At 37.9% G+C, this 13,805-nt stretch overlaps 1 protein-coding gene across 2 annotated transcripts in view; it reads left to right on the forward strand.

Moving 5' to 3' along the window:
- The window catches only part of LOC105823815 (lipid phosphate phosphatase-related protein type 5), a 126,519-nt gene that overhangs the window by 58,642 nt on the left and 54,072 nt on the right, over nt 1–13,805 (forward strand). For both annotated transcript variants that reach the window (XM_012661067.1, XM_012661068.1), the window contains exon 3: nt 2,403–2,653. In XM_012661067.1, coding sequence (XP_012516521.1) covers nt 2,403–2,653 — 251 coding nt within the window. The remainder of the gene's footprint in view (nt 1–2,402; nt 2,654–13,805) is intronic.

Raw genomic sequence — 13,805 nt, forward strand, 5'->3', positions numbered from 1 at the left:
ATTTGGAGATATTAAGCGCAAATTGCCTAGTCTATATAGAAATCCATGAAAGACTGACCAAATGTCATCAGGCTTTCGAATCTCTCTGAAGACGAAAGGTCTTTATTTCCAAGACTGTTCTTTTTCTTGCCATCAAGTTATATGCTCCAAAGCCCTCATTTATCCTGTTGAAGGGATAACTTTTATATGAAACCTTAAAAAATTATTTTTTAAAATGTATCAATATTGTGTTCTTGACTTATTTCTTTTTGTATGAGAGTCATTTAATAACAAAATCTATAATGTACTCAGATCTGAAAGGATTTAATGAAATTGATGCTTTCATAAATGCTGTTAAGCAAATTATACTATACCTGTTTAAGTAAAATATTTTCCTGCATTTATACACACATATTTCTAAATAATATGTGACTCAAAGTATGCTTTTAAGTCTGTGCATGCTTCTCACTTATTATATGATATTATAAAACATTTAGGGAAGCGGCATTTGTTTCTTATTCTCTTATGATTTGTATGTTTCTAGTTACAATAAAATGGAAGCTTGTAGGTAAAGCATTACTGCATGATAGCACATCAGTCTTTATAGTGACTTTGGTCTTGAGGTCAGCAGAGTAGATATATTCATGAGATCTCACTTTAATAATTACCTGTGTAGTCAACTACAATATTGGCTTTGGACTTGATGCACTGACATTTTAATTCTAAAACACATTTGGGAACTTTACAAATATCAAGAGATATTTCCATATTCTTATCAAATATTTTTCTCCATTTTAAACAGGAAAACCTATCACACCAGAAAAAAAGAACAGTTTAGTTAAATGAAATGAGTACACCTTAGCCTAGATTTCAAAGGAGTACAGATAAAAAAGAATTATAATTTAGGTTCTCAAGATTGGCCATGAGATTTCGGAAGGAGAGGTTTTATACATTAATATTTTATTGATCTCAGTTCTCTTTCATTTCTCTGCCTCTCCCAAATTTCTGTTTTTGAAAACCTTTACTTTGTATGACTCATGGAATGCTGGTGAGATATAAAGAAAGAGCTTCTTATTGTTTCCTTTTAGAATTTTTAGAATTATTGTTTCATTGCCATTTGGATACACACAGAGTTTTGTTACGTGCAGGTTTTTGTGGGTAAACCTTTTATAGTCTTGCATAATAGTTTAAAAATTTAAAGGCTAGCTATGCATCAAATACTAGAAAATTATTTGATCCTGTACAATTTTATGGTGATTTCCTATACAAAAGCCAATAATGATGAAAATGTTTAGGAAATAAAAAATCTAGAAATAAATGACTAAGAAGAAAAACATTTAATTGTTTTAAAATTATATAACTTTTAATAAACAAACTGTTGTTGGAAGTATTATTTTGGAATAGTTGTAAAAGATCCTGATGGATTTCATTTTCCAAAATTATAAAAGAATCAGTTTCTTTACATTGGTACCATATCCTTGAAGGTTCTATCTGTAAATTTAATTGAAATTAATACCAAAGAATTTATTTTGCCTGTCTAAGTAGAAAAATAAGTTTTGATAATAATGACCAGTGACTTTGAGTTTAGGAAATGTTTTTGGTATTCACATAAACTGGCAAGTTCCTTACAAAAGTAGAAAAAAGTATCTAGCACTTAATTTTATACCTTCAGACAACCAAAACAAATAAATTTACTAGTATAAAGATAATTGCGAAATTTTAATTATGATTGCTTTATTGTTTACTAAATTTTCCGCAAGTTTGATAAATTGAAGGCCAATCTATAGAATATAAGGTGGGACTAAATTACTAGCTGTTCTGTGACTTTTAAAAAATGTGTTTCTGAAGGCAAGGTAGAGCTTAATCTGAACGCATTCTGCTTTACTTAAGATTTTCCATGATATTTAGATGCAAACTGATGGTCCTGGATTTTATTGCTAATTGGTACCTCCAGTAGAGTAATATCAATCTGAATGGGCTTAAGAGGCGTAATCAAAGAGAGATAGCCACTTTGTTTTATGTTACTGAGATAAAAAATATTTTCAAAAGTAGGGGAAAAATAAAGATTGCTAACGTGAGTAGAACATGACAGACTATATACCCTCTCAAGATATTCATGTCTCCATATAAAATATTGCATGACCCAAAACACAGTCTTAGAATATGTTTTCTTTATTTACCTTATGTCTTATAAACCTGCCACGCAGGAAAACGTAGCCCGTGATAACAGCTCAATATGTTAAATAATTTACCACTCCCATCACTCCAGAAAGCCCAGGGAGGACTGAAATGAAAGGAACCATGTGTATGCGTGTATGGAATAGTTTAAAGTTTCTAAAATATTTCCATTTTGGTTTATCGTACACTAAAATACAAAAAAAAAAAAAAAGCAAAGGGTTAAAATTGTTTGTTTTCTTCCTTAGGAATTTATACATTTGGACTATTTGCTACAGATATCTTTGTAAATGCTGGGCAAGTTGTTACAGGAAATTTGGCTCCACATTTCCTTGCCCTGTGTAAGCCCAACTATACAGCACTTGGATGCCAGCAGTACACACAGTTCATCAGCGGGGAAGAGGCCTGCACTGGCAACCCGGATCTTATCATGAGAGCAAGGAAAACATTTCCATCCAAAGAAGCAGCTCTCAGTGTCTATGCAGCTATGTATCTGACAGTAAGTAAGGATTATAAACTCACTTTAGTCTGTGTTTCCATTAATTCTTCTAACGTAGAAATGCTTTTTCCCTGCCATAATGAAAGTCACTGATAGGACATTAACAGCTTTCTGTAGGCCATTTAATTTATTTTTAATAATAGCTGTTTGTACTACGAATAAAATTAAGTCACTTGACTCTCATGAGATTGTGTGTGAGTAGTTTGTTATATCAAAAAATATAGCCATTAACATTTCCATTTAAGAATATGTTTGTCTTTATATTAAACAGGACTTAATGGAAACAAATCTGTTCTGTAGCATTCCCCATGAACTTATAAAAGCACAATCAAGAGGATTATCCAGGATTCTTAGCTGCCTACTCAAGCTCTCATATTCCCTGGTGGGAGTAGAGAAGGGGGCACTCTTTTTCTAGAAAACTCTTTTGTTATTGGTAACTAGATCGTTATAATATCTCATCAGTGTTTTAATATTTTCTCATAGAACTAACCAAAATGTCCTTAGAAATTATATTTTTTCTTTATTCTTGAGTATTGGCTATTATTTTAGTGGTAAGAGCCAGGCCCCAAGTACAGCTATATTACAACCTTTTGGTGGAAGTAAGTGAGTGCATTACAGGTATGCAGAAATAGAAAGAAGAGCAGTGTAAGTAGGCGACTCTTGACTCCAGCAATGCTGTCATCAGCCTTTCCCTCCATCACCAGGATGTGCCTTGCAGCTATGGAATTGGATTCCAGATGTGTTCTCTGTTGGCTTTTCCATAAACTCCAGTAAGAAGTTTAGAGAATTTAAATGTTTTGGGGAGTTCTCCTTCACCCCACTCCTTGGGGTGCCAGTATCTACTTCTTTCCAATTTCATCTCATTGACAAGAGATCTGTAAAGACTCAGGACCAATCGAAAACCGAATTTGATTATTTTTGGTGATTTGGAAAAACTCAGGATTATTTTTACATTCAAAGAGCTATTTGATAATGGAAATATTTCCAATGCAATCCTGTCAAGTCATCACTAAAAGCAGAGAGAATATATAGCAATACCCTGTGACATCTCTACTTGAGATTGGAAATAAAGATTACTAAATAGAAGGCCAGTTTAGGAGAGGAAATATACCATTGTGCATAACATTTACAATGGCAGGATAATTTGAGAGTCCATAGAGTATGCATTTTAACAATTTTAAAGTTTTTAAGCCAAGTTAATTCTATTCCTCACCACCTGGACTTTAAAAAAATTTATTGTGGAGTTAAGGATTCAATTCTATTCTATCCATTCTTTCTTCCACTGCCTTCTGACTTTTGCAAAATGTGTCTGTTACACCTCCTTCCTCACCCTTTCTCTGTGCTCCTCAACTCTGTTCCTCTAATTTTCCCTGATTTCTTTAGCCCATCAGCCTTGCTTTCTCCTTCACATACTAAGGTACCTCTGGGCCTGATATAAAATATGCTAACCTATACATTTTCTTCCCTATTCACTAAGTTGCTTGACTACATGTTTTGCCTCTGCTAGAATATGAAGCACTCAGCCTTAAAATGGAGATTTAAAACTTGAGTGAATCAGAAATCGCAGAATACTTTTCATTCATTGCCATCATATCTAAATCCGATGTTTCTATTTGTATCTGGGTATGAATTGTAAATGTATCTGTATATAAACATGTGATGATGCCAATGATGGCAGACAAATTCTGGAATATTCTCTGACCCCAAATACCATTACATGAATATTTTAGCACTAATAGATGTTAGATTTTGCTGTGTAACCAATGTTTACCAATAGCAGTGAATATGCTACTATAATAATATACTTGCCTTTTTATTGTGGCAAAATAGTGTTTCAAAGGCATTTTTATGGGAGAAGGCATTATCCTTTTATGTACTGGAAAAATCTTAACAACTTGTCTTGCCCCTGGTCTGCTGGCCACCTGCGTGCATTTGTTTCAGCAACTTTTGAATTATAAATGATACTGTTCCAGACTGTAATAAAGACTTAGAGATATTAATAATAAAAATAATAGCTATTATTATTATTGCAAACATTAATTGAGCATTTACTATCTGTCAAGCACCAATTGCTTCACTTTTACTAACCTAGTTAATACTTTACTAATTCTTATGTATTAGTAAAACTATTTATCATTATTATTCATTTAATAATTGATTATTTGTGCTAATTTATTGAATTCTCATAACATTTCCTTAAAATATATACTATTATTATACCCATTTTATAGATGAGGAGACTCAGAAAGTGAAGTAACTTGCTCAGATCCATAGAACCACAAATTTTTCTAGTGACAATGCTTCTGAATGTTTCAGAGAGGGAAACGTTAAATCATATTGGCCCTAGTGTGAGCATATTCAGCTGAATTCTCTCCTCCTCCTGCATAATCTCAGCATTCAGTAAAATTCAAAGCCAAGGATGCAGATGGTAGATTCCTTTAGAGAAAAATCATTTAATAAACACTCCAACACTAGGAAATCTTCTCTCATTAAACAATGGTTCAGACTAAACGTTAGGCTCCTGCTTGTAATTACATTGATGGGTACCTCTGTCTTTTAAACAATAGATTCTGTTCTCTGCTAACTGCTTTTCTTTCTTTCCCCACCACCCCTATGTGTGTGTGTAAGTGTGGGTGGCTGCTATGGCAACTCTGAATATAACTCCTGCTGCAAATGTAGGCTTTACAGTCAGGTTCGTCCATTATATTTGAACTTACATACAAACACATTTCTTCCCCGCCTTGCTAGAGACACCTTGGGAAAACTTTATAATAGAAATGTCGGGGTGTTGCAAAGTAATGCAATCTCATGAAATGCTTGCCAGAATAATGATGAGTAGGTAAATAGCCATACATTTAATATTCTCTGCAGAAATGGTCTTATGGCTATATTTAGTTAGATATATATTTATTTAATTTGGTGTTGGTGTTATAAATATATGTAAACTCATAAATAAGAATAAATGAGCCCTATCATGAAGTATGTAAATAAGAACTGAAGAATATTTTTCTGATGCTTCTCTATGTGGATTAGAAAATAAAATTGAGGAAGTTGAGATCACCCTTAGCATTTGACTTTAATTAAGGCTTTCAGGATAATTTGATCACAGAGCTTTCTTTTGCTTTACTGAGAACTTTCAGGGAAAAAAAAAAAAAAATCCCTATTCCTATTTTTACAAATGCTTTTAGTTTCCCAGGAAAAAAATTTTGAAAGTCATTTAACCCTCAACCATCAAATTTATAATTCAGTGTTTACATTAGAATAGTATTTAAATTTAGCTTTGTGGTATTTCTTTTTACATGAAATGGGTAAAAAAAAAAATTCCAATTAAAGGCAAATGAACTTCAACATTGAGAATGAAAAATTATGTTTGGTGAATTTCCAGTTAACTTCATAAATCATTGAAACAGAAAGACATAAAATGGTCCCCTTTGGTCACTTCCGACTCTGTCCTTAGACTTTTTGAAGATGTTAAAAAAAAAGAATAAAGGAAGGGTCAGCCACATCTGTAGGCCTCTGTCTCTGTTATCTGCTACTGCATTATAAACCATCCTAAACTTCAACACAATGATCTTTTACCCTCAGGATTCAGTGGGTTGACTTATAGTCTTCCTGCTAGTCAATCCTTGCTTCTCTCATGGGTCACGTTTGGTTGACCGGTTGGCTGGGGTCTGGGCTCAGCTGGGACAGCTGGCATAGCTGGACTTCTCTCATTCTCAAGAGGTCTTTCTCACAGATCATCTTCTCTGATGGCGTGTCAGAGTCGCTTTCCAAGAGAGCGAAGTCCCGAGCTGTAAGGCATCTTGAGGCTTGGAGTTCCTAAACTTGTTCTACATCACCATCGCTGTGTTCTATTTGTCCAAATAAATCCCAAGACCAGCCCAGATTGTTGAGCGTGGAGAAACAGACTCCACATATAGATGGGAAGTACAGCAAAGTCAGATTTTAAAGAGGTGAATAGACTAAGACAGGAGGAATTTTTGGACATTGAACAATTTACTGCAGTCTTTTTCCCGAATTTTAGTGGGGAGCTCTAAAATATCATTTCCCTCTCCCCTCCTCGTTGGTGGCCAGTCATTGGCATCATCCCACTCTCACTTCCCACACAGCCATCTTTTATAATAAGCTCACGAGGTCTCATGTGCAACAAACACTGCTCACCAGCTACTGAGACAGGGTTAAATAAACACGACTCGCTGCTGTCTGTTTGCCCCCCTCCCCTTTAGAGACTTCTTACCTAATTCTACAAAGGGGCATGAGCCGGCCCCCACTCTAGGGTTCAAGGATTTGGAGAATGCTTGCCAGTTTACTTGTAGCAGTTGATTTCATGAGGCTGGTCAGGGATTGTGTTTGAAGGGGAAGGAATAGGGTGGATAAAACAGAAAAGCTCTGGGCCGCCTTCATGTATGTGTCTTCACTGGCTAATGAGATCTAGATGCCATCAGAAAGCCATTGCTCTCAAGATTCCCTGCTTAGGAGTAATTTAGTGCTGAAATGTGTAAGGTCTCTGTGCTCTAAATTTCAAATAAGCAAATTTGATTAAATGTCTACTAGGTAATACATATTTATCGAGCATGCACTCATAACGTGACTGCTTTACTATTACTGTGACTACTGATGCTGCAACCACTGTTATTAGTTGATTGGTGTTTCTCCTATTAGCCTTCAGGTATGTGTTACTGGTACAGGTGGGGGAAGGTACAGAGGATGTCTGTGAAGCACCCACAGGTTTCCAATATTTTCACTACCATGGACCCTCTCATCAGTTACCCTGTTTCCCATCCCAACTTGGGCCCAATTCTTAAATAATTGTTCATAATAACAAAAATATAATAATTCTATTTTGCAATTGCAGACATGTAATTATTAAAATGGCTCAGATGGTAATAAGCAGTTAACTAAATGATTAAAGACATATATATTCAGCATCCTTAATTTTACCTGGCTTCTGTATATGACACTTATATTTGGGTATTCTGTGGTAGATGTGTGGCTTTATAATGGTGTCTGGTTCTCTAGTCACATCATGGAAATTTCCATTTATTCAGCAACATATTAGAACCACTAAGCAGCATGAAATCACCAGTGTTGCCAACTAACTTACTGTAGTTCCAGCCAAAATCAAAGAGCATTGACATTTTAGTTAGTTCATGTCGTCTTATTATGAGTAAATATACTATTCTATTAGGCTTTTTGAAATATTGAAAAATGTGTCACAGAATTCCATTAATACGGGGTTTCTTAGGTGTTAGTAAACTTCAGCTTGGGGATTTCTAGTAGCATCCTGAACACTCTAAGAAAAAAGGACTTACTATTATAGGACAATATAAGACAGTCAGGGCTGCATTTTGACTCTTTTAGGCCCTATGTACTTATGCCTTCATGGGCCCTTTCCACCATAAACAAAATGAAAAATGAGATTTTACAACTGTATTGCTATAAAAATAATTTATAAATACTATATATTAAACATTTTCTTCAACCTAAAAGTTCACTTTTACTTTCTGATTTTAAAAGAAGTTAAGGCCAGGCACGGTACTAATCCTAGTACTCTGGGAGGTCGAGGCGGGTAGATTGTTTGAGCTCAGGAGTTCAAGATTAGCCTGAGCAAGAGTGAGACCCCATCTCTACTAAAGAAATAGAAAGAAATTAGCTGGACAACTAAAAATATATAGAAAAAATTAGCCAGGCATGGTGGAGCATGCCTGTAGTCCCAGCTACTCAGGAGGCTGAGGCAGTAGGATTGCTTGAGCCCAGGAGTTTGAGGTTGCTGTGAGCTAGGCTGATGCCACGGCCCTCCGGCCCAGGCAACAGAGTGAGACTCTGTCTCAAAAAAAAAGAAGTTAAGATATTTTTGTGGGTCTTTAGAAGTATTAGAGGCCCTAGGTACTATGCCTAATTTACCTACTTATCCAGTAGGATAAGTCCTACTATCCTGGGGATAGTACATAATAAAGTTCTAGATGGACTATGATTGTTAGAGCACCAGGTAATGACAGTGAGTGCCACCCAGCATTGAGGAGGGAGGCGGTCCCTGCTGGCAAGCATGACAGGGCCATGCTTCTGAAGGGAGCAGTACTTGGGATGGGTTTTGAAGATGCACATGATTTGAATAGAGTCCCTTTTGCCCAGGGAAGGGTAAAAACAAAAGCAAAGGCAGGAGCAAGACACACTGAAACAATCAAGGACAAGTGGAGGGGACCTCAAAGTGGGTCATATGTGGGGAACTGTGGGATTTAAGGATTAGCAACAGTAAATACATCAGAAAGACTTTGTCAAACACCTTAAGGCTTCATGACTTGAGTTAGCAAGCAGTGATGAACTGAGAAATGACATCACAGAAGCAGTGATTCAGAGTGATTGTGTTTAATTCAATTCCGTAAACATATATTGAATACCTAGAATGCATCAAGCCTCTGCAGACTGATATAAACTCCTTCTGAAGCTTAAAAATGGTCTGGGAGAGAGTAAAGAGGAATTAAAATGGGAAGACACTAAAAGTAAAGGGAAGCTTTTTAAGGAGATTGTCACAGAATCTCAGACATAAAATGAAAATCCTGAGACAGAATCTCACGGTTTGGTTTCAGCTAGTCCTTATCGGAAGCCCTGGTGCTGAATGAGAGCAGAGTCAGATGAAATGAAATTCGTAGTTTTTGAGGGATACAATGAGCTAGGACTCTGGGAGCTGCCCAGAGCTGAGCCATGGCAGGATGAGTCCAGATAGGAGCTGCTCGGGACTCCCTCAGCATTCTCTCACGGAGCAGAGAGATGGGAAAGTCCAACCCGGACTGAGAGCCAGTACTCTGGTGTATGCCTTGAGCTTCTGCCCCATCACCAGCTTACTTAGACACTGTGGCAAAATGTAGCCAAGTCCACGAGCCCAACTGCAGCATCCGATTCTGCTGCTTTATGTCAAACCCCTGTCCCCAGCTACCATTTACTGAAAGTGACCATTGACCTAGTATCATGCTAGTTACTTTGTGTGCCTTACCTCTTTACCTGCCTTAATCTTCAGAGTGGCTCAAATGAAAATATGGCTAACAAAACTAAGGACAGGAGAGGCTAGTTCACTTGTCCACAGTTATTTAGCTATATGTTAGAGCCAGGAATGTGACCCGGATCATTGTGGCTTCACAGCCAACAGTTGGACTCTTACATCACACTACCTCCTGGGATGTGCCCCACTGAAGAGAAGATAGCCACATTCTCAGTTATCCTCTGAGTGCAGTGCCTTACACACAGTAGGTGAAGAAAACTTGTTAGTTGATTTTAATTGGATGTTGCATAATATGAATTAGGAAGATATTTGAAAAAGTGTGCACTCCAGAAATTCCGGCTCATGTCCTATTTTCCAGGTAATCAAGTAGCTCAAGCTCTAAAAGTAACATAAATAGTCTTGATTATTGGATTTTAATGGTACTTTTGATTTTAAGTGAATGTATATTTTATTGTTATGGCCCTTGATTTTTAATATTTTATGCTCTGCACATCATTTAAGATTAAAGAATTTTAATTGCTTTTTAAAATGACAATTTCTAAGTTATTTTTAACTTCTTTGCAGTGTATAATACTTAGCTACATAATAACATAACTAGCATTGGCAGTGCTTATAGCTGAGTAGAACTCCATGGTAGGTAATTCAACTTTGAAGGAGTCTGACAGAAACCAGCTTCTAATGGTCAGCTCTGAATGTGTGGTCATTTGATATCCCAAAGCCAAGCATTCCACCTCTGCCAGGCCCTGTAACATGCTCTGATCTGTTGTCCAAAAGACACGTAATTGTCTGCTGTGCATGGCATGGCCTTGCTCCTGAATTCCTGGCTCCTGCAGTGTGATTCTCCACGGGGGCGTGCCATGAGCTCCAGACTGTATGTTTCCCCACGACTGACACCTCAAGCACTGTAACATCTGCTGGATCACATGGCCGAGGTACCAGAGCTGCTTACCCCACATCCTATACCTGCTGCAGAGTCCTTTCCTGCTCCAGGTCCCACTCAGAGCTGGCAGTGTTTCACGTCACCCAGTACCTTAATCCTTTCAGATTGCTATAACAAAATATCATAATCTCAGTATCTTGTAAACAATAGAAATTTGTTTCTCACAGTTCTGGAGAATGGGAAGTACAAAATCAAGTTTCTGGCAGATGCAGTGTCTGGTGAGAGCCTGCTTCCTGATTCATAGATGGTGTCTTCTCATCAAGACCTCATATGGCAGAAGAGATGAGCTAGCTCTCTGGGGTCTCTTTTATAAGGGCGTTAATCCCAATCATGAAGACCCCGCCCTCATGACCTAATCACCTCTCAAAGGCCCCACTACCTAATGTCATCACCAGGGGGTTAGGATTTCAACATTTGAGTTGGGGGGAATGGGTCACACAAACATTCAGACCATAGCACCTGGTGTGTGGATCAGAGTAGTATTTATTGGTGTGGAGTGTGTTTTGCTAAGAGCCCAAAATGACCTACCAGGTGCTGCACTTCCTTCTTTGTGGTAGGGGTACAAAATGCAGTAATTGTCTTTTACTTTGGAGATGGCTAGCCTGACCACTGGACCCCTAAAATCTTTACTGATGTCCTAGACCCCTGGATATTACAGGGTTTATCTCCAAAAATCTGGATTGCCTGGGTCTTACTAAGTCCTCCAGTGTGCTAGCCACATCTTGTTTATCTTGTCTCTGATATAAACGATCAAAGTCAGCCAAACTACGAGACATCCACTTGTCTGTATTTCTTCAGACTATGGTACGGCAGAGAGTGGAAGAATTAATATAACATTGGCACAAACCAGGATATAAGGAGTTGCCAGTTCCGGATAAACATAAAGTGTTTCTCATCCTCTTTCTTGGCTAGGATAGAAAAGAACATATTGGACATATCAATAGACGCTATCACTTTGTTGAAGAGTCAGTGGTCTACACTTACTCTGCAGGATCTGTCCAGACTAGTGAATTACATGGAAATATTAGAGTGACCACCCATGTGTTCTTGAGATCCTAAGCAGTGGCATTAAATCTTCATCATCCTCCTTCCCATAATGCTTCGTTTTTGATTTACTATCTTGGAGGGAATCGGAAGGTACAGTTTCAGAAACTTCCAGTTGAATTCTCCCAATGAGTGGTTATTCCACTTGTCAAGTAATAGCTGTCACATTTATACCTTCATGGACTAAGAAAATGACCCTTGGATGTGTTCATAGAGATATTAGATCTACTGTGAGCCAGACTTTGGCCTGGACTCATTTACCAATCCCCAGATGTCCCTACTCTGATAGGGGGCCATGATGACACCAATTCAGGTCTCTAGGTATTAATGTCCACTCAGGCCCTGTGTCCAGTAGTCTCCAAAATATCTGGATATTCTATTCCCCCCAGTGTAGGGACACCTGAGTAAATGGTCATAGGTCCTTTGGGGGAAGGACTGGAGAAATCATTACGATATATGCCTTCTGGAGTGCTGCAGGGTCCTACCATCTGGGAACGTGATGCCTCTTCAGTCAATGAGGCCATTCAGGTTTGGTAACTGTGCAAAAGATTGAAGCTTTGCCCTGGGTATCTGCCCTCAGCTCATACGTTCTTACTTTCTTGTGATGAATTATATTAAATAATCTTACTGGCTTCCCATCTATTTTGCCCCAGGGGGTGCTGTGTTCTATAAACGCTCTCTAAAACTTTCTGTAGGTCAAGTCCCTTTGGCTGTCACTCTGGCCTTGTGCATTGTTATGACAGTTGAGACTCGCTTACTTTTGGTGGTTAAGCACTGGTATCTGACTTCTTTTTCTTCAGGAACCCCATAATCCCCATCAGTATCAAGGAGCCCAGCTCTGTGACGGCCTCTCTAACCATCAGCTCTGACTCACAGAGAGTAGGTCCCACTGAACTTCTGAGTGATGCTGGTGTCCCTCTCACCAGCACACTCCTAATGCTGCAGTGAATGGTATGTCCACCCCCGCATGGCACATAACCCTCAGGTGAGCCCTCAAGCCCCACATGACACGTACATTCCAACAAGGCCTACTTCCATGAGCGTTTTAATTCCTTCCTCCACCATTTGCCAAGGCAATTCAGGCATTTCAGCTTCATTTAGAAAGAGCCTTCACTTTCTCCAGGCTTCCGGGAGTGGCTCAGCAGGGAATTTTTACCATCTAATGTGCTACAGGTGGAAACTCTCAGCTCACAGCTCTCCTTACAACACAGTGGCATGATATTTCTTGAGTTGAGGCCAGAGCAACTTACCTCTGTGGCTACCGTGCTGCTTTCATTCATTTCTAACTCAGGGAGGGTCTAATAAGCTATTGCATAGCAAAAGAGTAAGTCTCACGTGTTATCTTCTCTGATCCTCCTTGTGTCAAATATATTTACATTTTAGATGCCTTAACATATAAGAAAAAATTATAGCACTGTAATTTCAGTCATCAAACTCCTTCTAAATTCCACATATAGTAAATCAAGATTTCTTGGCACCTCTTCTGTTGTATTACAAAAGGGGTTACCACTTTCTTATGAACACAGTCTACTTTGAGCTATTTGCTTGTTTATGCCACTTAAAGAAAATCTCGGAAGGGGAACAAAGGACTCCAAATAACAAGTAGAAATCCCTCTATAATAATATAGGAATTTGGAATATAAAAATAATAATAATTATTATTATTGAGTGCTTCTTACATACAACATATGTACTGCTTGCTTCCCTTTGTTAACTACATTAATCAGGCAGCTTTCTATATATAGGGACTTATGCTATTGGCTTATGTACATTGTAGGGAAATATGTTTTCCTTAAGCATGCTAAAATTCCCACTGTCAAAAAAAATGAACCACCACACAAAAATTTTCTGTTAATTTGAGTTATCATTTCATCTCCGAAGGAAACTTTAAGAGGATTTATTTACACTTCCTCACCTTATGAACCAGTTACAACATGGGTTTTGCCTCTTCCACTTGACAAACAGACACACGCGCGCACACACACACACACACACACACACACACATACCCTGTCTCTCTTCTCTCTTTTTGAGACACTGAAAACATTATATTCTCCAAATTTGCTTCCTTCCTCGTTAAGTGCTTTATTACAATGTCAGAAAACCATTACCAGTATTTACCAAGTTTCTCTTCTTGACTTTTTTTCCCTCTGTTGTCCCTCCCAAGGGTG

This window comes from Propithecus coquereli, unplaced genomic scaffold (assembly GCF_000956105.1).
Source record: "Propithecus coquereli isolate 6110/MARCELLA unplaced genomic scaffold, Pcoq_1.0 Scaffold7, whole genome shotgun sequence".
Taxonomy (NCBI): Eukaryota; Metazoa; Chordata; class Mammalia; order Primates; family Indriidae; genus Propithecus; species Propithecus coquereli.